Source organism: Callionymus lyra, chromosome 7 (genome assembly GCF_982586985.1).
Source record: "Callionymus lyra chromosome 7, fCalLyr1.hap1.1, whole genome shotgun sequence".
NCBI classification, from domain to species: Eukaryota; Metazoa; Chordata; class Actinopteri; order Syngnathiformes; family Callionymidae; genus Callionymus; species Callionymus lyra.
In genome coordinates, this window is record NC_141824.1 from 20007831 (window position 1) to 20032905 (window position 25075).

At 40.7% G+C, this 25075-nt stretch overlaps 2 protein-coding genes across 3 annotated transcripts in view; both read left to right on the forward strand.

The window, feature by feature from the left end:
• The window catches only part of gpr4 (G protein-coupled receptor 4), a 21670-nt gene extending 10499 nt beyond the window's left edge, over positions 1 to 11171 (forward strand). The window contains exons 2-4 of the mRNA XM_087796375.1: positions 5728 to 6246; positions 8820 to 9084; positions 9900 to 11171. Of these exons, the coding sequence (XP_087652501.1) occupies positions 6118 to 6246; positions 8820 to 9084; positions 9900 to 10621 (1116 nt within the window). The 5' untranslated portion in view covers positions 5728 to 6117 and the 3' untranslated portion in view covers positions 10622 to 11171. The remainder of the gene's footprint in view (positions 1 to 5727; positions 6247 to 8819; positions 9085 to 9899) is intronic.
• Positions 11172 to 18415: 7244 nt separating this feature from the next.
• nova2 (NOVA alternative splicing regulator 2) overlaps positions 18416 to 25075 on the forward strand; it is a 52286-nt gene continuing 45626 nt past the window's right edge. Inside the window, exons 1-2 of one of the 2 annotated variants that reach the window (XM_087796241.1) lie at positions 18418 to 18988; positions 22228 to 22296. In XM_087796241.1, the coding sequence (XP_087652367.1) occupies positions 18832 to 18988; positions 22228 to 22296 (226 nt within the window). In that variant the 5' untranslated portion in view covers positions 18418 to 18831. Of the gene's footprint in view, positions 18989 to 22227; positions 22297 to 25075 lie in introns of both variants that reach the window. The other variant, XM_087796242.1, reaches the window with a different exon arrangement.

Below are 25075 nucleotides of genomic sequence, written 5' to 3' on the forward strand. Positions count from 1 at the left end.
CATTCTCCTCATGATCTTCTATTACTTCTCGTCATACTCCTCATGATCTTTTCTTTTTTCTCGTCATTCTCCTCATGATCTTCTATTACTTCTCGTCATTCTCCTCATGATCTTTTTTTTTCTCGTCATTCTCCTCATGATCCTTTCTTTCTTCTCGTCATACTCCTCATGATCTTTTCTTTTTCTCGTCATTCTCCTCATGATCTTCTATTACTTCTCGTCATACTCCTCATGATCTTTTCTTTTTTCTCGTCATTCTCCTCATGATCTTCTATTACTTCTCGTCATTCTCCTCATGATCTTTTTTTTTTCTCGTCATTCTCCTCATGATCCTTTCTTTCTTCTCGTCATACTCATGATCTTTTCTTTTTTCTCGTTATTCTCCTCATGATCTTTTCTTTCTTCTCGTCATACTCCTCATGATCTTTTCTTTCTTCTCCTCATACTCCTCCTGATCTTTTCTTTCTTCTCCTCATACTCCTCCTGATCTTTTATTTCTTCTCCTCATACTCCTCCTGATCTTCTCTTTCTTCTCCTCATACTCCTCAAGATCTTTTCTTTCTTCTCCTCATACACCTCCTGATCTTTTATTTCTTCTCCTCATACTCCTCCTGATCTTTTCTTTCTTCTCATCATACTCCTCCTGATCTTTTCTTTCTTCTCGTCATACTCCTCCTGATCTATTCTTTCGTCTCGTCATACTCCTCCTGATCTTTTCTTTCTTCTCGTCATACTCCTCCTGATCTTTTCTTTCTTCTCATCATACTCCTCATGATCTTTTCTTTCTTCTCGTCATACTCCTCATGATCCTATCTTTCTTCTCGTCATACTCCTCATGATCTTTTATTTCTTCTCCTCATACTCCTCATCATCTGTTCTTTCTTCTCATCATACTCCTCATGATCTTTTCTTTCTTCTCGTCATTCTCCTCATGATCCTATCTTTCTTCTCCTCATACTCCTCCTGATATTTTCTTTTTTATCGTCATACTCCTCATGATCTTTTCTTTCTTCTCGTCATACTCCTCATGATCTTTTCTTTCTTCTTGTCATACTCCTCATGATCTTTTATTTCTTCTCCTCATACTCCTCATGATCCTTTCTTTCTTCTCGTCATTCTCCTCATGATCCTATCTTTCTTCTCCTCATACTCCTCCTGATATTTTCTTTTTTATCGTCATACTCCTCATGATCTTTTCTTTCTTCTCGTCATACTCCTCATGATCTTTTCTTTCTTCTCGTCATACTCCTCCTGATCTTTTCTTTCTTCTCGTCATACTCCTCATGATCTTTTCTTTCTTCTCGTCATACTCCTCCTGATCTTTTCTTTCTTCTCATCATACTCCTCATGATCTTTTCTTTCTTCTCGTCATTCTCCTCATGATCCTATCTTTCTTCTCCTCATACTCCTCCTGATCTTTTCTTTCTTCTCGTCATACTCCTCATGATCTTTTATTTCTTCTTGTCATACTCCTCATGATCTTTTATTTCTTCTCCTCATACTCCTCATCATCTGTTCTTTCTTCTCGTCATACTCCTCATGATCTGTTCTTTCTTCTCTAGGGCAGGTTCTGAATGTTTCACTGAGGCTTTGAGCGAGTGAAGGAAGTGAAGTGATGAAAGAGGAAGTCGATGATGTACAGAACTGTCGTTTTATCCGCAATGTTTCTCCAGATCAGGCCTCACATGGCCTGAGGTCCTCCAGAGGAAACTGGTGTATTTTGGTATCTCGAAAGTTTGGTCCGACCCGACTCAGCGTCTGCACTCTGACACGACAAGTCAACGATCCACTTGGGTGTTTGTTGTTGTGGAAGGCGGCTCGTTTCCCAGTGCAGTCTCTCCGTCTTCCTCTCTCTCTGAGCCTGTCGCGGAGAATCACTGTGAGCTTGCTGGGTCTGGACCGCCCTCCCCTGGTGGTACCGGGTCGGACAGAACCTCCAGAGAGACGACCGCTGTCACGTTTCTTCCTCGTCAGAACCTCCGTCTGTCAGGTTCTAGAGTCATGAGTCGGTGACAGTCAGACGTCCTTCAGGAAAAAAGTCAACACTGGTTTGTTTCTGCAGATGTGGTCGTGACGTGGGGCGGAACACAGTGTCCTCTTCGGTGGGAACCATGTTGGGTTCTCTGGTGTCCAGATGTGAACTCTGCTCTTGTGTGTCCAGGCCGGCGGCCATTTAATCACAGGAAATTAATTAAATTCAACTTTGAATAAAACATTTATTGAAACCATCCTTAAGGTTACGGGGTGATCCTGAAGTGAAGCATCAGGAAAAATGTCAATGGAATAGGAGGTTGTGGGTTCAAATCCCAGTGATGAAGGCAAGGTCCTGCATATTGGTCATTTGTGAGTAGCTCTGTATAAAAAATACAAACGTCTGCTTAATGACATGTAAACTGTGTTACAAGTCTTTATATATGATCCTAATCTTACGACCACTAGGGGGCACCTGCCACGAGCAACTCTCTGACTACTGTGACGCTTCTGAGTTGTCTTTTCTCTGATGCTATTTGGGTCTTTCTTTGTAACAATTCCCACTTGGCATTAAGGATTTACATATTTACGAGTTTTTTCTACGTTACTAATATATGTAAAACATTCCCAAAATTCCCACCTCAGTTATAAATCGATTATTGTTGTCTCTATTTAATTTGTTTGACATAGGGCAGATCAATTAATCTTTACCGCTAATTTTACATTTAAAAAATAATTTCAAGGCTTAAGTTTAATTACGTAAAAATGTCTCAATTTGATCATAGAAATAATATATTTATCTTTGCAGATTTAGAGAATTCAGATTCCAATGAAGATATACAAAGATACAATGTTTTATAGGTGGTAAATTTTAATATAGATAACAATTTTAACAGTTTCTTTCATATTTTATTGAGCTAAAGTTTAGTTTAAAAAAAAATTGAAAAGATAAATTAAATTCTGTTGGCACTTTCCTGCTCTGGACCTTGGCTCCTGCAGGGCTTGAGTGATCCGCTCTCAGTGGTGTCACTGTGTCTTTGCAATGGCCGAAAACATGTGAGTACTACAGGGTCATATGTAACTTTTATTTTGAAAAACACATAACCTAGTACCAATATAATTATTTTACTAATGTAATAAATCAAAATGTAGTCAAAAATATTAAAATAAATAATAATGTTTAGGAGATAATTCTATGTGTCTAGAAATTGACTATCTTTTTGTTAAAAAAAAAACAATTTAATTGACATTAACAGGTAAACTGAGATATGCCATTCAAAGATTTTAATAAAGCGTCTTCAATAGATCGTGAGATGGACCATCTGATTCAAATGATGACTTTTGGTCTCCTTAAAATGTAACAGGAAGTGAGTGTGACTTGTGTTACACGCTCGAGGAGATTCCTGTGACTCAGGACATTGAGGATATTCCATTGTATTGCAATATAAAGTGGGCTCGAGTTGCTCAGATTGTTGGCCTGGTTTAACCCCATCATCACTGAGTCACATGAGCACCTGTGTCGTAAGTGTGTAAAACTGCTTGTATGTACTTAAAAAAACGAGCAGGTCATCACCTAAACTCAACATCTCATCTTCTAACTATGTAAGTGAGACATTTTTCTACATTCCTCACATTCTTGCCGGCAGATGTTTATTAAACCGTCTGCACAGACGAGTCATTGTGTCGTCGAGCGAGGAGCGGCGGCGTCTTACGTGAGCTCCCCGAAAAGGATGCGGACGCGTGAGAAAGTTCTTGCATCGAGCATAAGTCGACCACAAGGATCTTCAGCAAGATCTTTTTTCTGCTCCTCAAGTCGACGTGTGAGGGAGGCTGCCTCACCTCACAGCAGGTGTCCACGTCTCCACTCGCACTCACACTTTCATCACATTTCTGGTGAAGAACAACAGGATGTGGCGCGTCATCTTAAGAGGAAGTAGAAAGAACGACAGATTAGAGTCGAGAAGGTGACGTGGCCGATGAGGGAAGTTGATCAATATTCCCTTTAGGTGCCGTGAAACTTTATCGATCCTGTTGTGGTCAAAAGATGACGACAACACAGAGGAGAGAACACGAGTAGTGACATCCTTTTTTTTTAAACAAGTCTGTCCAGGTTCATGTGAAACTATGTTATGTATATTATATTATTATTATTATATATTATTGTCCAGAGACAAAGAGGTTGCGAGCTGAAGACCAGAATCCTTTTTGGAGGTTGACAGGTGACTTGATGGTGCAGGGCCGGTACAAGATAAAAATATAGACAAGCCCAAGACAATACAATGGAAGGTCTTCACTCCGAGAAAGACAATAACACAGAAATAAACCCAACATGGAAAAATCTTCATCCTTGTTTGGTAGAAGATCTCATGAAGTCCAGTTTTCACGACTGCCTGCAGTTTATCGTCTTCTTTGACCTGATGATGGTCGTAATGTTCTTGTTCTTGAGGCGGTCTTCTCGGGAAAAAAAAAATGGATCAAAACGGAGAGAATACATTTGCTTACGCAGCTGAAGGGGTTTGCGGTTGTGTTGTGAGGGAAATGAAAACAGGAGTGGACCGCAGGAGGTTTGTCGTGACAGCTGCTCACATCTGAGACCAGAACCAGCGCAGACCGGTCGCAGGTTTGTTGAAGAGACCAACAAAACAAGTGTCCTCTAAATGTCCAAACAAACAACACACACATATCAATAATTGTGTGTGTTTGCTAATGTTTGTGTCTCTAAAGTAAAATGATAAAAAATATTAGTTTTGTATTTATTTGCGTGTTTACCGGAATGTGTGTGTGCCCGAGTGTGTGTTTATTTGGACATTTGTGTGTGTTAATATGTGTGCATTTGTTTCTTGGAGTATTTTTGTGTATTTGTTGTTAGTGTGTCTTTTTTAAGTATGTAAATATATTCTGTTCATATTTGTGTTATCATAATTATGTCTATGTACACATAGTGTGCGTGTTTTTCTGTGTGAGTCTGTGTTTTATTTATATGCGTGTCATTTTAGTGTTTTTAAGAAGTGTTAGTATCAACGTCTTTGTTGGATTTTTGTGTCTAAAACAACTCTGTGTGTGTCGTTGTGTATATTTGAAATAGGAGTCTGTTTAATTATTTTCAAGCAAGTGTGCGTTTGTCATTGTGTGTGTGTGTGTGTGTGTGTGTGTGTGTGTGTGTGTGTGGGGGTGTGTGTGTGTGTGTGTGTGTGTGTGTGAGACTCCTGAAGTGACCCAGTGTTTCTGGAGCGTAGAAGAGTTGTTGACAATTTTTGGTGAAGTGGCATTGTGTTCTCCTGATTGTAGTCTTCAACTGTCAACAAGATGGCTTGGAAAACAGTCACACACAGGCGCACACACACACCTACACACACACAAACACACTCACAGACACATCCTTGCCAATTTGTTTTGAATACTTGTGTTTGTGTGTCCGTGTGCAGGATTGTGTGTTTACTGTTGGGTTTCCCTCACAGACATAAGCGTAGACAAAAACATGTTCCGGTGTCACAGGAAAAAATTTTTTAAAGCTATTTTGGGACGTTCGAAAAAAAAAAAAAAAAATTAAGTTTTCCCTCCAACATGAAACCCAATACAACCAAACAACCGGCTCCTTCTATTCATTAGTCGACTAATATCAACTTCAGAACAAGAAAACAAACCGAGTTCTCGGATTTCCTTCCCAGTACATTTTTAAAGATATTTGTCTGTTTTCTATTTTAAAACTGGATATTTTTGGTAACATATTCTCTTTGTTTGCCTCATGTCCTGCAGCATCCGTGACTTCCTGACCGACTGGTACCAGAGTGTCGGCCTCGTCTTCATTCTAGCCTCAGCTGGAACCCTGATCTGGTAAAGATTTATGAGGCCCTGTCCAGACCCAGGAGACGCAGCGAGGGCAGCAGAAGCTTTGAAATAACCACATTTCACCGGCCTGGACATCGGGAGGGCGTGAGACAGGAACCATGTCCCGGCGTCTCTTCTGCGAAGGAGGGTAACGCGTCCTGAGCCGGAACCATGAGATGCGTCTGCAGCCTGGTTTGCGGCTCCGCGTGGGTCGGCTGCGAGGTGGTCCAGCTGGCGGCCCGAGCGGCCATGCGTAGGTCAAACTGCGGCGACTTGGAGCAGCTAGAGACGGGCGCCCGGAGCTGAGACGAAGAAGAAATGTGCAACATCTCGTTCTGTGCGGTGGACAGTAAAGTGGACCTGTTCTTCCAGCCCACGCTCTACATCATCGTCATCGTCCTCGGGCTGCCCACTAACTGTATGGCTCTGTGGGCGGCTTACATGCAGGTGAGGAGGTGACACACACTCACACACACGCTGTTGACTGATGGAATCAAACGCTGCCAACGTCTGTCCTAGTGATGGTCACTGAAACAAGTTCCATCCATAACACCACTCAAATTTCTGTTCCATCCTTCCTTAAGGTACTGTCCGGGATTCTTTCAAAACGTTTGATTATCTTTGTCTTAAAACAAATACACAGAAATAAAACACAAACAAATAGCCCATAGTAGGTTTAAACCTTGGTTGGCATCCAAGCCAACTCAACTCTAACCAATGAACACTTCCTGGACACTATTTATGATCTTTGCTTATAGTCTGATCTACTAAACCTTACCTGGGGACCTCAGTGTTTCGTAAATGACCCCCCCCCCTCCTCTGCGTTATTTTAAGTGCATTCACACGGGATAAGTGTCTGTAAAATATTATTTTTAACCGGCATTACCTAGAGATACAGATTTAAAAAGGAGAGCAATTACTGAAAGAGAACGTTAGTGTCAAGTGTTCTTCGTTTAGAGAAGATAAAGTGGACAACTGTTTATTTTCTTTCGTTTCTCTCCCCAACTTGTGCAGACGCTGCAAATAAATTAGCCCCAACATTATTCTTACAGAAGAGATACAGTCTGTTACAGTAGTGTAACCGAGTGTATTCGTGTGGGAAACAACGAGGCTGGAACTTAGTTTGTAGCTGTGCAGCGCGCATGTCTTCTTTACTTTTGTCATGTGGAACACACCACCAACAACAATGAACCTGATCTACTTCCTTTTCAACCCCTTCAAAATAAAACAGCGGAAGTAAACATTAACACAATGGCGAGTGCCTAAAAGTCTGTTACAGTGGCATATATGTGTCATTCAGAATTACAAACACAGACATTCAGATTCACGCGGGATTAGTATTATCACCGACGTCTTTTTTTGGTGAATTACAGAAGTTAATTTGCGGCGGAATTATTATGGACTTATGTTGTCTCGGGGTCAAGGTAAACAACCTCCACCACTGCAGGTGTATTTATGGAAGCCAGGGAGGTCATTCACCTTGACCCAGAGACAACACAAGGGGTACCAAAAACACATTTGTTTTTCGGGCCTCCGGGTCACCTTGACCGTGAGACAACAAAAGGGTTAAGTAACTTGTTAAGTTGAAGACGGTTTAACTCTCAATGCTGGCATCACATTTTTGTCAATAACTGTTGATTTTTCGTAATAACTGACAATGTCCACAAAAGTATCTGATTTGATTATGTTGAAAAATGCCGAATAGCAAATGTCAGTTCGCAGTAGAACTCAAGATTCATTTCAAAATGCTCGCACTCAGGACGAAAGAAGCCGTTACATGCCCATCGTTGGTCATAAGTTAGTTATTTGGAAGTAAAGAAAGAATGCATCCTCTCACCCAGGAGACATCTGTGCTCCTCAGCTTATCTCATGACTTCTTCCGATCTTGTACATGAGCTGAGACTTGCCGGCTCCATCTGAAGATTGTTTTGTTTCTCAATGTACTGTCGAGTTGAGCTGACCTGAAGAACAGCTGAGCAGGATCTTATGGTGACGCCATTCTAGTTAGTGGTAAAAGTTGTTTAATCCTCCCAGGATGTGAGTAAAGAAGGAGTCGTCCTGATGCCTGGATGTCTGACTAACGACTTAACTGGTATTTTATTTACCATTAAAAACAAAGATTATCTCAACAATAACACAAAATGAGGGACAGTTTTGTCCAAAAGATTGTTACTTAGACAAGATGATGAAGAAGATATTTGAGCGTGAAAAGTACGGTAGTGGAGACATAAACATTATAAACAGTCGTTTTAACGACTACTTGTCCGGATATTATGCTCTGATCCAGCCTTACACCCCAGCTCGGGCTCTGAGGTCTGTGGATCAGAATCTACTGATGGTTCCTCGCACACGGCTCAGGACCAGAGGAGAGAAATCTTTTCAGGCTGTTGCTCCTAAGCTTTGGAACAATCTTCCACTCTCTTTGTGCTTGATGGAGTCTACGGACTCCTTTAAGAAACATCTTAAGACGTTTCTATTTGTTCAGGCTTTTCCTTGATTTTCTGGAACTCCTGTGTTGTTCTCAGTATTATCTTGATCTTTAAAGTATGTACTTTTTTGAGTATTGTTTTGATTGTTAAAGCGCTTTGTGACCCTGGTCAGGAAAAGAGCTATATAAATAAATATTACTTACTTACTATATACTTATTACATGTGTAATGATATCATTGTGACCTTGGTCTAGAAAGGCGCTATATAAATAGAGATTATTATTATTATTATTATTATTGTAAAAACACCATCTCTGAAGATTTATTTCCCAGGAAACATCAAAAGTTTCCCACAGGGGTCAGTTTAGTTTGGCGCCAGTGGAAGCTCCGTGATTAGCTTTTCACTTTAGAAAATTAAATCTTTCCCCGAGTCAGTGGGTTTTAATAAAATTCTCAATGCAAAGGTCACTGAAACATATTGAGCTTCTAAATTGAATATCGAAAGCGGGGGAAACGGTCGAGTCAGCGCGACTCCAAATGTCAAGCCCAAAGTCGACTTTAAAGCATGTTCAAGCATGATCTTCCCTTCAGGTCCGGCAGCAAAACGAGCTGGGCATCTACCTGATCAACCTGTCCGTGGCCGACCTGCTCTACATCACCACGCTGCCTCTCTGGATCGACTACTTCCTGCACCAAGACAACTGGATCCACGGCCAGGAGAGCTGCAAGCTCTTCGGCTTCATCTTCTACACCAACATCTACGTCAGCATCGCCTTCCTCTGCTGCATCTCGCTGGACAGATACCTGGCCGTGGCCTACCCCATGAGGTTCGCCAGGGTTCGAAGGATTAAAACAGGTATGTCGTGGTTTCCACAGCATGACTGGGTTAGTTCATCCAAAATTCATTCATTTTCTACTCACCCTCATTTTGACTAAGGGTTGGGATTCTTTTAATCTGTTCCTTTTCAGAGTTATAGGCAAAAACGTTTGTTCATTTTAATGTAGCGAATGGAGCTCAATGTCTTCATCTCCGTCCAAAAAGACACTTAAAAACATCTAAATACCTCCATACTGCTCGTCTGTAACGTCTGTCTTTTATTGAAGCGGCGACAAGAGGAATTGTTTTTGAAAAACCTCAACTAGTCTATATTTTAAGTTCGTTTTTCGCATACGCTGCTAGGCAATAATCTTACAAAGATAAGAAGTACTCAGGTAAATATTGCCAGCGTTTTCAGTCTACGGTCTACAATGAGTGATATTTACCCAGAATACTTCCTGTCTGTGTAGGATGTTGGCCTTGGAGCTAGCCTAGCAAAATCCGCTGAAAACAACCTTAAAATATAGACTTGTTTAGGTTTGTTAAAGAAAATTACTCATATCCAGGCTTCAATACAAGATGGACGTTATAAACTAGCAGTATTTTGATGCTTTTAAGTGTCTTTTTGGATGAAAATGAAGACAAAGACAACTGAGCTCCAATCACTACATTAAAATGAACAAACATTTTTGTCTATAACTCTAAAAAGGAACAGATTACTCTGAAAATAATCCCAACCCTTGGTCGACAGTGTGAGAAGAAAATGAGTAAAGTTTGAATTTTGAAGTTAGAACTATCACTTTATAGTTTTTCGTACTATACTGAAAAGATATTCTCATTTCGCCCCCCTGAAGCCATCTTTGTCAGCATGGTCGTGTGGATCATCGAGATCATCGCCAACTCTGCGCCGCTGTTCCACGACGAGCTCTTCCAGGACCGGTTCAACCACACCTTCTGCTTCGAGAAGTACCCCATGCAGGACTGGGTGGCAGGGATGAACCTCTACAGGACGTTTCTAGGGTTCCTGGCTCCGTGGACGGCCATGCTGGTGGCGTACCGGGGCATCCTGGCGGCGGTGCGATGCAACGTCTCCACGGAACGGCAGGAGAAAGCCAAGATACAAAGACTGGCCCTGAGTTTGATCCTGATAGTCCTGTTCTGCTTCGGGCCGTACCATATCCTGCTGCTGGTGAGGAGCGTGATGTTCCTACACAAGCCCTGTGACTGTGGCGCCGAAGAGAGTCTTTTCACGGCGTACCACATTTCAATAGCACTGACCAGCCTCAACTGTGTCGCCGACCCCATCTTGTACTGTTTCGTCAACGAGGGGGCGCGGCACGACGTGAGCCGAGCGCTGTCCACGTTGCTAACGTTAGCGTGCCATCGCGGTCCTTCCTCGTCCCCGTGCCACGCGGACATGCTACACGCCGGGTCGGTCACCGTGGAGACGCCCTTATCTGCAAAGAAGCAGCCGTGCGTTTATGCCGACCAAGGCAAAACGAATATCTACAAAAGTGAGCTGGAAGCTTTGAAGGAAGAGTGTCTCCAGATGAGCATCCTCAGCGGGAGGTCGTGACCGACAAACAAACGCAACGGGTCTCGCGACCCGCTAACGTCTTTGAAGCTCAGCGCTGAGAAGCTGCCAGGAGGCGGCAATTGTTCAAATCTAGCGACAGAAATCATGCGACCGTCACAACCTCTCGTGAAACACTCGCTTGTCGAAGAAACCAAACCACGAGATTGAAAACCAATCACCTCAACAAGTGAGCCAATGGTAAAATGTTGTCCAGCGCTAACAGAACCTGATTAAATCTACGATTTATAAAAAAAAAAAAAAAGTTTTTAACAGATGACATGTTTAGTTTCTAACTATAGATGCATGTGTGGGTCGAAATTTCCCCCAAAAAATTATTTAGGTTTTTTTCAAATAACAACAATGTCGGGTAAAGGTGTCGACATTAATGGCTGGATAATGGCTTCTGCGAAATAACAAACATGGAGTCTATTGAGGGTTAATGATGTCCTTTGTAATGTTTGGTGTTTTCTTCTCGTCTAAAAATAAATCTTGAGGATGTCACAAATGTTTGTTTCTATTTTTCATGGTTATATTAAAATTTAAATTCAAAAGCCTTTTCTCTTTGCTGGTATATAAGGCTGGTTAGCTTACTTAGCTCGTAGCATCATTAGCTTGGTTGCTTTCATAAGTTGTAATACACAGAATTGTTTTTTAAACAGGAACGCCATCATTTTTTTTTAAATGATGGCAATTTCATGATATTACAATTTACAAACAAAGTCACGGTGACAGTTTTTGTGCTAACAGAAGATACTTTTCTTAGCATCATCCTTATGATATATTACTGTCATTGCGGAGTCTCTTGGGAATATTTCAAGGAACAAGATCTAAAACACAATCAATTTAAATTTCAAATGTGTTAAAAAAATATATATTTTATGCAAACTAAGAGTCAGAATCAGTTGCTGCTACATGCTAATCCATGATAACGCACAGTTTTAGCTTGTGCTATGCTGTAAAAATGGATGGAACAGGTTTGCTGCTAACTGTTATCATGCTAACACCACAACATATATTATTTCTCAATGAAGAATTAAACTAAATCAGGATATATTTCATTAAATTATTGTCGACAGTTCAAAATAATGTGCAGCACGAGATTTTGTAGTTTGTTGCATGAAGTTTGTGAATAAAAACGTCCAATTTGTGAATCAGATAAAAAAAAACGTGAATCTTACATGACTTAAGGCGTCTTTGACTCTGAATAGAGACCTTTTGTGTCTTTTGTGTTCACTTCAGTGAATCAGCATGTGAAAGTTGTGATCACAATGACAACACAATGACAGACTCACACTGCTGCGGTAGATGATGTCACGGTCGTCTCTCATCCACCTTGGTGTCGTCACTCGCCACAAGAGAAAACGAAGCACCTCACCGTCTTTTTTTAGGGGTTTTCAGCATCACATTGTTTTGCCTGGAGAGATTGTGCGGCGGCTGTGGAACACGGTTGTGTTGTTCCGGCGGACGGATGGAAGAAAATCAGCCTCTCGTTTCCTGTCGTGGGGATTCTATGGGTTAGATGTCAATGTGCGTAATTATTCATCTCGTACCCCCCACTGTCCTGTCACCAGAACTTTGGAGATTCAAACATTTGGACACTACATGTCCTCAGAGGTCCTCAAATATTCAGAGCCTTTCCTTCTGTATAAATATATATACGTATATATAGTATAAGTGCATACATTACGTCTTAAATGGAGTGAATTGATGTCTTGTCTAATATGGGGTGGTCCTGGTCACAATAAAAAGTGTCCGCTCAGCAAGTTTCAAATGCACCTTCTCCTGCGCTGGTCCAGCCTGCAGTGTTGGCAGCACAAAGTCACCTTCTTCACTCGTCACCTTCTTCACTGCTGGAGGCGCAGCAGCTGTGGAAGGACGAGTGGGACACACTTTAATATCAGTGTGTGTGTGTGTGTGGGGGGGGGGGTGTGTGTGTGTGTGTGTGTGTGTGTGAGAGAGAGAGAGTGTTGTCCGAGCTCATTTATGTGTCCTCGCCATCACTGGAGGAGAAATCTAATATTCATCACTTGGGGGTTTTAACCGAAAGGAATGAGAAAATATATCCTCCACTCGTTCACAAGAGCTCACGTCCTCCACACGTCACTGATGATAAGCTCTATATTTGGCAGTCGAGGCCACATGGTCATTACCAGGGAGCTCACCTGATCATTATGCATCAGCAGGTAAAGCGACACAAACACAATGTTTTTCTGTTCGACTTAAAAACAATTTCACTCGTCAACAGGTTTGACTTTTGTCACGACATCGATCCGACGGCAACTTATTTTATTTGACCGGTGAGATCTGTAGAAAAAACTGTTCAAAACAATCGCTACTTAAATTTTGGTGTGTTTCTACAGTAATACCATGGCGGAGCGATGAGGTTCATGGCTGGAGTCAGATGTGCAATTTCAATAAGTAAAAGGGCATGTTATTTCAATATTCACCCAAAAGATACAAACATAATCAAGCATGACACTAACACCAACACAAAGACATACACACAAGAACATATTTGTATATTTGTTTTGTTTCTTTTTATATAACATATATAATATATATATGTTTTTTTGTCTCAATTATTAGAAAAAAAAGTTTAGTTAACAACAATATGTAATAGTGATATTCTGAGAAACAGTGACGGACACATGAGCCAGTTTGTATTGGATCGATCAGTCACAGGTGAGGCACAGCTCTACCGTGCCTCACCCTGAAGTTTCTGATTTTATTTAATCACCAAATTCTGCTTTTATTTTTTTAATTTAAAGAAATTTCAGAAATAAAATGTAGATCCATACTGAATGCTTTTCATACGTTGCAATGTCCGCAATTGAAAATTTGATGCCGATAAAAGACCATTAAATACAATTTGACATGTACTTTAAAGAGAAACGCATCGTCTCTCGTATCTTATAAGGTGGAATCAGTGCTCATACAATTAATAAAACTTCAAAACATGTTTAAATTAATTGTAGTTTTGTTCAGTGTGTGTCTGACTTCGTGACTCATTTTCGTGAGTTCCAAACACCTGAAGTGTCGACTTGTGATGACAGTGGGACTCGCAGAGTTTTCATTATCAGAGGACTCCCTTCCTCTTCACTCCTCGTTTCTGTTTCCTGTCTAGACAGGAAGTTCTTTGTCATGTGTGTTGATTGTTTTTGTTCTGCCACAGATGAATGAATGAACGTTTATCTCTGAGTTACACACATCCATCACCGTCGTATCATGTCTTCCACTTCAAAGATTCTGAACAATAATGTCACGGGAAAAAAAAGGGGAGAAAAAAAGCTGAATCAACACTAATTGTGACTCAGTAAAATGACTTTACATCAATATCATTGTTATTTAAAAACATGGAAACAAAAATATATTGAACTAGAGCAAGATAAGTTCATCCCTTAACAGTCACACTGTCACACTAGTTATCTTTCAAACACTGGATTTATCAGTTTTGATGACTACAAAGAGTTTGGTACTACAAAGATGAACTGTATCACTCGCATAAAGATCACTAGTTCATGGTGTAGAAGCGTCGTCTTTATCATGGCGCCACCTACTGGTCAATATTTATCATTACAACATCTTTAAATTTTTCCTTAAAGCGATAGTTCACCCAAAATTCAAACTCATTTTCTACTCACCCTCTTGTCGATTAAGGGTTGAGATTATTTGCAGAATAACCCGTACCTTTTTAGAGTTAAAGGCAGAAATATATGTTGATTTTCATGTAGTGACCGGCGTTCAGTGGTGATCGTCTTCATCTTCGATGTGTCTGTTTGTACAAACCTCTCTTTTCATTTAAATATTTACATTAGAAACTGTATTTAAGCCCCGCCTACTCAAAACTTCAATCAAGTATCAAGTTTTACACCCTGTGTCATCAATTTTATAAATCTCCACTTCCAAGGACCTCGTTGTATAAACAAAGCGGGTGTGACTAGGGCTGGCTGGAGGAGTGAAGCCATTATTACGTCATAATGGACTTCGCTCTCGTAACCTCTCGTTCGCTGAGATTTCAGAGGGGGGAGAACTTTATAAAGTAACAACTTCAAAACATGGTCATGATGAGAGACTTACTGCATCTTAGAGAAAAATACTGTAACATTTGAAACATTTGAGCGAGTCGGGTTATGACATTAGTTGCCCTTTAACATTCATTCATTTTCTGGATACGAGTTCCTCTTTGGAAATATAAATGTCACACAGGCACACAGTACATTCATTCCCAGGACACATCTACACTTAACATTTTCAAAAATTTAAATTTAAAGCAGATTTATAAGATTTTTATTTGAGCGACGCCGGTGGATTAAAGTGGTAGTGTTTAGCCCGACGGGAGACTACATTTCCCATGAGCACTCGCTAAACGTAGCAAACGTTTTGGTCTGCAGCAGTTGGACGAATTTTCTTTTTCCAGACTTCCATTGACTGAATGAAGGATTGACACCGATGAGGTAATGAATCAGATTGTGGATAATGAAATATGATATGTGTTATGACGGCTTTGTAAATAACATAATGTAGCATGTTCACACCATCCCCAATAACTTTTTAAAGTGAAAATAAAAATCACACAAAACCCCTCAAGTCACGGTATACGAGTCATTCAACTAGTTTTAAGTTGATGTGTCATCACAAGTTATTTTAGTACAAAAATAGGAAGGTACCAAAAACTACCCAAAAATCTAAAAAACGTACTAAAAATTATGTCCCCCAAAAATGTCTGACCATAGACCAGTCGAGAACGGGTAAAACATATTTCCACACTTCATAGATGATGCAGGGACAGTCATCCACTGGGAGTAAAGCAGTATAAGCGCGTCCAGCAGATGGCAGCAGAGTACCAACATCTGTTTTAAATCCAGCTGCAGAAACCTTCTCAAATCTATTTAGCTGCAGTCGGAGCGCTGTGGTCAACCGATGGTAAACCCAGCCTGCAGGGAGAACAGGTGTGTGTGTCGAACCACAGCAGATGTCAGAACTAAATATGTTGTACTTTCTCATCTCATATTAAACAATGACGTCACGCGGTCACATCTGGATTCTACCTGCTCGCTGATGGAGAAATGGAACGTGTGTGTGCTGTTGCACAGACGTCATAACGAGGGGAAAGTTCTCTCTTTGCAGCATGTGTGGAAGCAGTTTGGGGGTCACCGTCCAGGGCGGTGCAGCGCTGAGCCCCACAAAGAGTCTCTTCGACATCTGCAGCGACTGCCTAATAAAACGCAAGAATGCTGCAATGTGCGCTTTACTGCGTGTCGGCTACTGCGCATTTTCCATCTGCTTCTGCGGGACCCTAGGACTGGACCGGTCCAAGGGAAGAACGTGTGTGAACAGAACTGAGATCCTGAAGAGCCACGTCCTCTCCAGACCAGCCAGAAGTTCTCATGCTGATGTGAAATAGCGTGTGTGCGTGTGTGGCTACATGAAGGCAACTGTACCTCCGTTGTATTGTAGAAATATACTCACAAAACAAGGGGAAATAAATAAAATGGTGTTTATTTTTGTTTCTATAAGTGTGTGAATGGTCTGGTCTGCGTGACCATTTTTGTTGTTAGTGTGTGTATGTGTTTTTTATTATATACACTGTTCGATTGTTTATTTTTTTTTGTATGGATTTTTATCCTGTTGGTGTTTAACATATTTGTGTTTTTTGGTGTGTTTGCCAATGAGGATCTATGTTGATGTTTCTTTTGTTGTCTGTGTGCGTTTTTTTTTATGGTAGTGTGAGTGTGTTTCTTTTTTTTAATGTAGACCAACACATTAAGTGTGTATATTTAAAAAATGATGGGGTATGTAATAATGTGTGAGTGAATGGTGTGTATACATATTTTATTCATGTTTGTATTTGTGTATTTTGCAAGTGAGTGTGTAGGCAATGTCGTAGAGGAGTATATGTGTATTTATAAATTTGTATTTGTGTGTAACTGCGTGAATAAAAGTCTGCAGTGTTGTGTTGTTTGTGTGTCATTGTCTACGTTGCTGTCTGTAGTTTTTGAGGATATGGATCATGGTGTGTTTGTATGTCCCACATTGTGATTGTTCTGGTGTTGGTCTTCAATGATGGGTGAGTTAACTTGGTGTGTGTTAATGCACATGTGTGTATATGTTTTAGTTTGTGTGTTTAAGAGAGTGTAGTATCTGATATGGTGTGTGTTTCCAGAATTTGTGAAATGTGTGTAGCCAACATTGTGTGTAAACATAGGAAGCTACGTCGACTCTGGTTTCAGACAGGAGTGTGAAGGTGTTTGTGTGTGTTTTAGGAGTGTGTGTGAGATTCTTCAGGCCTGTGTGTGTGTGTGTGTGTGTGTGTTTGTGTGTAAGCGAGGGAGCGGGAGAGAGGAAGGTCCAGCTCTGTCAGACAACTCACAGCCACCGAGGAACCCTCTCAAGATCCATGATGGCTGCAGGGATGTCAGAACTCACAGGTGAGTCGTGTGTGTCTTTTGAAAACTGTCTGTCCAAAACTAGTTGTGACGTCAGAGTGCAACAGAGGCACGAGAGGCACGAGGCCTCTGCTCTTAGCTGAGAGTCATGGTGTCTCTCCTGCGGCAGAATTTTGTGACTCTCACAACAAAATATATATATATTTATATTTTTTCCCATTTTGGTGTTGGTCAGTGCGTGGACGTGTGTGTCGCGAGCCTCGGTGTTGTGTCTCCTCTCAGACAAAACCAAGTGCGTTGTTTTCCTTCTGCAGCTCCACCAATCACACGCCGCTTTCTCTCTCCCTCGTTCACCCCTTTCTCTCCCGCGATGTGTTCACGAACCGTCGGTCATTTGGAAGATTGAGGTCACGATACTCTCTTACAAATGTTTGTTATTCAAAACCATAACTAATCGGTTTTGGTTGATATTTTGATGTTTTTCAATAAGAATTAAAACCATAAGATATATTATTAATTGGAGATGGTGTGTGTGTGATTTGTGTTGCAGAGAATATCTGATTTTCTGTGTGGATTCTTTTATAAAAGAACATGTTGGTGTTTCACTGTATTTAACTTTATGTTTACGTTTTTTTTTTGTAAAGCTAAGTGCATTGATTAATGCGTTTGTGTGTCATTTGTTTTATCTTTGTATGTATGTGTTTTGGTGTGTATTAATTTATGGGTAGATTTGCCATTAGCGTGAGAGTAGATATACTATATATATATATAAATCGTTCTTGTGTTTGGGGCATAATTGTTACATGTGGGTGTTTATATTGCGTAACAATCTATTTTATTGGTATGTCTTATGTAAATGTGGTGGTAACTTTTCACAAGATGTGAATGTTGTAGGTATGTAAAGAAAAGTAAGTTATTTGTAAAGCGTTTTTCTCAGACCAGGGTCACACGTGTGGTTGTGAGAGAAAGTGTGTATCTTTATAAGTTTATTGTAATCGTTTTTCTAAAACGTATTATTTGTGTTTAATAACTTTAGGTGTTGATTTTTGTGTATCTGCAAATTGAAATATTACGACTACTAATTTCGTTGCTATCCTAATTTTGCCTTTATGGAAAATTGTCTCTTGAATAGAATCAAAATCGTGATCGATTTCCCGGTAACTTGGATTTTTTTTCACCATCCATTTTGATATTGTGATGAAGATTTTGACGTACAATTCATTATGTGGAAGGCTTTTCTTTTGTCAACAAAGAGGCGCTTGAGTTTTGTGGTCGTGAAACAAAACCAAAAAAATCCGAGCTCCTCTGAAGGCATCTCCGCGCGCCGTGACGTCAGCCGCTCCCCTGCGCTCCTGCAGCAGCCAGTCACAGAGAAGAGATGCTCTGATCGCAGGACTGCAGCATCTTCAGCCGGAGAACCAGCACCAGAAGCCACTCTTCCTCCGCCTGCTCCGTGTTCCGGATACAAAAAAAAAAACCCTCACGAATATCAACATTCTTGGATTTTTTTCCCCTTCATTTTTTTTTTTGTATCGTTTTATATCGACGTTTTCTCTTTTCGCTTTTTTTTGTTGTTCCCTCCTGTGTCGTTGCTGCGGAGGAGCGCCACCATCCTGCGATCTTGACAGCGCGATGACACACATATCCTAGTCCGACATATCTTTCTCTTGCGCAGCATCTTCGACTTCGAAAAAAAAACAGGCGCACTTTAGCGACTCCACGCGCAAATACTCGACACACGTAACGCTGCGTAAAAAAAAGAAAGATTACGCTTAAAAGGGGGGGATTTACGCGCAAAAAAAAGACCAGAATCCAAGCTCGAAAATGATGGCCGGCGGAGCTGTACAGCAAAACGGGATCTTCTCAAACCCTCACCATCACACGCAGCAGCCGCACATGGAGTCCGACCCTCCGGACTCGCGTAAAAGACCCCTGGAGACCCCGACGGAGGCCAGCAGCACCAAGCGCACAAACACAGGAGGTAAGATTTTTTTTTACGGCCGGTTCATCCGCAGATATTTTTTACGCACATGATCTTAGTAAAGAGAGAAAAAAGATGGGGAGCGACAGGTTCACAATAAATAAAAAAGAAAAAGCTGGTGTGGTTCCGGCGGCCATGCTGGAGACACCGTGAGGATGTAAACAAGCGAGAGGAGGATCAGGCCCGAGCAGCTGGATGACCTTGTGATAATCTCACATCAGCCGCCATCGTCGCTTTTTTTGTGTACAATTACACAAGCGGATAAACAAGCGAATTAACAGGGCCGGAGAAAGAGGGTTGGGGGGGTGGGGCAGAGACGTGGTGGTGGGGTGGGTGAGGAGGAGGAGGAGGATGGGTTGGGGGGTGGGTTTGGAAGATGCCACGAAATGTGTTATGATGTTCCCCCCCACCCCCCCAAAAAGAATCATTTTTTTTCTCCATGTATTCAGATGGAATATGGATCCGTCACCATGGTGATCACCATATTTGTTGTTTTGGTTTTTGTTTACATGCTGTCATCACGCAGCCATCACCATCAGCGGCCACATGCACCCCCCATCATCAGAGAGACCACCCGAACCAGACTCATGGTCCGAGACCTTAAATGTCGTTTGATGAACAACGATTCGTTAACAATAACAAGTTTAAAATGAACAAATGAGTGAAATATTTCAACAAAACAAGCAGTCAGGGTCATTTTCAGAATTAAGTTTTTAAAACGTGGATTATATAAATAAAAAATATGTTTTACTATAGTATTAACGCTAAATGTGAAATTTCATTTGTAGGATTAATTTATCTCTGAGTTTAAATTTAAGAAGCAGAAAGTAAAAAACAAGAGTTTGGATGTTTGAGGATCAAATGTAAAAACTATACAACGTTAAGTCTTCTTTTGTGTTTAATATGTTTAAATAAAATAATAGTCGACATTGCTTTGCAGTTTAAAATAACATATGTATTTAAATTAAATAATCATGCATTTAATATTAAAATCGAGTTAAACTATATATATTTCACTCTCACGAAACTCAGACATATAACATTTAAAATATATATATATATAAAACAGATACACTTGCTTAGAATCTCAAGAATACTCCGATTGATCGAGATGTTTTGGTTAAACTAGCAAACTCTCAGTGCACTGAACTTAATGGTTCTACAAAATTTACTAATGTAATAAAAAACAAGATCATATTTTGTAATAGAATAAACATAAAATACATTGTAAACCTTTGTTAATACATATTTGATTGGCAGATTGAACTTTGAACCAATTAAACAATGTTAAGAGTCACAAATATTTTAGTGGTCAAGAGGAATTATTACGTAAAACAACACAGTTTTGGGCTCTGAGAATAAAAAAGATTGATTTGACTTGCTGTATGTACAGTTTATAACTGAACTACTAAACTGTACACACACCACACTTCTCCTCATATTATATGAAATTGGAAGACCTCATATACTGCAACACCTTTAAATATTACCACAGAAATGTCTTAAATTTGCAATAAATATACCGACATTTAAACTTGAGTTTAAAAGGTTTTACTTTAGTCAAGAGTTAAATGTTGTCAAAATATTGAAATTGTTTAATTATGAAGGATATTTCCTTGTAAAAATCCAAGAAAGGACCGACATCTTCACCTGGACGTCGCTCCTCAGAACTAACAAGTGCTCTGAGACGAGGTTAGCAGCGGGTTAGCGGTTCGTGTTTAACGGCGGGTCGATGTTAACCCCCCCCCCCCCCCCAAAACCCCACCCCCACCCTCAGGGGTATCGTCCCGTAACAGTCAGCAGCTCGTCCACTTAGACAAATGAAAAGGTTGGAATGATGATGGTGATGAGCTGCCAGACTTCACTCAGACTGATGGTCACATGACACCGGGGATGAAAATAAACGCCCCACTTTGCTCCGTCCCCGGAGATGCGGGCCAACCTTTTTTAACGAGATAAACTCTTGTTTTGTGGTTTTCTTACAACAATATTATCTTTTCACAGCCTTGTGAGTCTGCAGTTGAAATTGAAACTGACCTCAAACCACATGACTTTGACCTTATTTGATCATCTCACAATGAGTTAAAGTTACTTACGTTCCAGTCAATACTTGTTGCTATTAGCTTAGCTTCTTTGTTTACAGCTATTCAATGACTTCACGAATGTCAAATCATTTTATCGCCAGGGTAACATTTTTTACAGCGAAAGAGAAACAGGTGTTAATTCAAAATAAAAAACATCTAACGTGGAAATATCAGGACTTGACATCCACCCTGAATACATGCTAGTTTTTTAACTTATAGGTTCACATAGTTTCTGTTAATATTCACCTCTAATATGTATCTAGGATGTTGATAATGTAACATCGATTTGTCAGGAACACTGAAATAATCTCATAAATGTTTCAATGCTAATGCGTGCGTTACTATATCTACCTTTTTCTGAATTCGCTTAACAAATATTTGTTAAAAAGGTTTTATTCAATTGACCGTTTCAAAGTCATGTGACGTTTGGTGGTCTCAGAAGCACGTTTGATGCAGTTTGAAGTGTTTTTTTATTTTTTCTCTTCAGCCTTGGGGCTACAGAAGTGTGCTGCATTCATTTGAAGTTTACAACCGTCATGTCAATCAAAACTCAAGTGAGAGATTCCTATCGAGGTTAAGACCACACCTGTGGTGCATGGCAGCCTCTTGGTGGTGCGTTCATGTGCTCTTGGAAAGGTTGTGATCCTGTCTTCCGGGTTAGGAGGTGACACAGGAAAAAAGAAATTCAGAATGTGAATCTGAGTTTAGCTTCATAGTTCAAATCTACATCGTGTTAGTCCCAATTCTGTGTGGAGCAGGTCTGTCTTTGGAGGCATCTTGAAAGTGTTTGCCATCGTTATTTAGCTTATTCTGGAAAATCACTAAAGTATTTTAGCGTGAAACCACTGACTATTGTTTAAGGAAATGACACTCAACATCCCTTTCTGGCGTTGGAGTTTATAGTGCCGGCCTCATGACCTGTTCCAACAGCACATGAACGCACCGTCTCAAACCGTTGAGCCTCTTTTTTACTAGATTGATCTGGTCGACTGCAGGAACAGAACCGAGTTTAGCTCGACTGTGATTTCTCTGTCAAGTGAATGCGGCTCACAGCTGCGCCCGGCTGGACTTATAAAGTGGTAGAGTTTCATGGTTGTTTCTGTGAATGAGGAGTTGACCCGCCACCGCCCCCCCCTGTGCTTCCTCTCTCTGTAGTGGCCTTCCTGCAGCCCCTTTATGAAACTGAAGGCATTGTTTTCCCAGAGCAAGAATCTGAGACTCATGGTAAGAGTTTGATTTTTAACTTTCTCTTTCTATATCTGTCTAACTAATGATCCTTCAACGCAGCCTTGTCACACCTTTTTTTTTTTTAAAACAAAATCTCAACCTCGGGCCACATTTAATTCCACCGCTCTGAGCGTAAAGAGAAATGAAATTAACACGTTCAGCGTCATGACGCCATCACCAAGTAACTGCATGCTCACACACTTTATCACACTCATAACATCCATTTGTCACGCTTTCTTTTGAACCAAAATATTATCATGCCGACAGAGCTGTGCACAAATGACCTTTGACCTCATGCTGCCATGTCATCAATGCATTTGGGATTATTTTATTATTTTGAAACAGCTGATGGTTGAACTGTTGTTTTGCTTTTGCTGCTGCTCGTCTGGTTTATAAATGTCGTGTTGCTATTCTGTTAACGCTCGCTTTGTTTGTCGCATCTATGAGGACAAAATAATACGTGATTTACTGCTTGTTTCAGGTAGTTTTAAGAACCAAAGACAAAGTGAAGAAATCTGCAAAGTCATAGCTACTTTAGCCTTGAGATACCGTTAGCATAGCTTTCTTAGCAGGTAGACTATGTTAGCACTGAAACTTTTCTGATGTGTTAGGTCATTATTAAGATTTTTCTTGATTCATAAAAAAAGCTAGAAATATTGTAATATATATAAAAAAAATATCATGTTTTGAATGTGGTACAGCTAGTATTTGAAATGTGGAGTTTTACTTTACGCCACACATTCCCCAAAAGGCTCATATAGCAAACACAGCTAAATTAGCATCGCACCAGCATCTTAGCACTTTAGCATGGTTTAGAAACCAAAACAATAATATACAGATGAGCCTCTAGGTCCAGAGATCGGACAACAGAACCGAATATCGAGTCGACTGTTTTGTCAGACATCTTGAAAAGATGTTTTCTGGACTCTGTATAGGCAGGCTGTTTTAAGGCCCCTTGACCATGACCTTGACCTTGGATTAACAAAGGATTATGGGTTCATTAAATGCTGCTCGATCTGAATACACCCCCCCCCAGTCCTGTCAACATCCGTGACCACAGTTTGAACAGTCAGATAAAAAAGTTTGCCGGACACGACGGTCAACTTCTTAATTTTTTCGACTTGGTCTCCTTTCCTGTCTAGCTTGATAAAATACCTTCATTTAGTAAATGGACGTCTTGGCAGGCTGCTTTTTTGGATGTAGGATGAGAGGGACTTCGTTGCCAAATGACATCATGAGCGGAGCAACATGTCGCAGTGCTTTCATTTAGAGAGGTTGAATTTAAGGAGGAAGACATGGGCCGCTCGATCTTCCTGTACAATGACCGAACTAAAGCAGATGAGTCAGAGGGTTGAGGATCAGACCAGGAGAAGTCGATGGCTGGATCTCAGCCAGTGAAGGAATTTTAATTATCTTTAAGATTTAATATCCCTATGAACTTTTGTATGTCTGCGTCATCTGGCTCATGCTACGACTAGTGTTGTGCAGTCGACTTGGAATGAAACTTTCTGCAAAAAGATCAAGATCTGCCAAGAGATACAAACACAGCCGCGTTTGTATCTCTTCAGTCTTTTGAATGTCCATGTCAGGACCAAATTCAGAAGCAGGCAGTTGGATTTCTTTGTTTTTAATGCAGGGAAAAAATAAAGGAGTGTACGGAAACGATTACTATTACTTTTACCCAAATATAAAGTTGGAGTAACTAAAAAAAAATGCAGAAAAATAATGCTTTTACCAAGCTACACTGATGGGAAATAGATATTAAAATCAGTTGAATCACGTTGTTTACTAGCTGAGGCATAGCTACTTTAGCCCTGAGATACCGTTAGCATAGCTTCTTAGCATGCAGACTATGTTAGCACAGAAACTTTTACATTATATATTCTGGTACGTTAGGTCGTTTTTCTTGATACATAAAAAAAGATAGTTAAGCATGCCTTCAAAAAAATCATGTTTTCAATGTGGTAAAGCTAGTATTTGAAACGTGGAGTTTTACTTAACGCCACACATTCCACAAAAGGCTCATATAGCAAACACAGCTAAATTAGCATCGCACCAGCATCTTAGCACTTTAGCATGGTTTTTACCAAGACAATAATATACAGATGAGCCTCTAGGTCCAGAGATCGGACAACAGAACCGAACATCGAGTGAGACTGTTTTGTCAGACATCTTGAAAGGATGTGCTAATGCTAACATTTCTAAAGCTACGAGTTATGGGACGGGAAGAATGACAGTGAACAACACAATTCAAATAATCCATCGAAACGACACCATTGATTCATTTGGTATGTGAGCTCAACACTCATACTTAGACAATGCTTGTGATAAATCTTTACTAGTTACGCTCTTGTAATGTGCCTTGAGTTATCTTCCCCGTTTCTCACCGAGAACATCGCGTTCCCGAAATTGTTGTTGACATTTTGTTGGCCGCGCTCTCTCCTCCCAACCTCGTTCTCCATCTTCCTCTCCTCCTCGTCCATACTAATCATGTTCCACTTCAGACCATCACGACGGCTCCCCTCCTCCTCCTCCCTTCGCTCTACGTCTCTCCTTCGTTTCGTCCTCCATCCCACATCCAACCGCCGTCTCCATCAATCTCGATTGACGAGGTTCGCCCGGCGATCGTTTCCGATCGATTCTCCCGGCCGCCATTGTCGGGGGGGGCGCTTCAAGCCGTTTCCCCGACCTTCCCCCTCCTCCACCCGCTTTTCCCGTTTTTTTGTCAGCCACTGCGCCAAAGTAAAAAAAAAAAAAGAAGCGTATGTACAGGGTG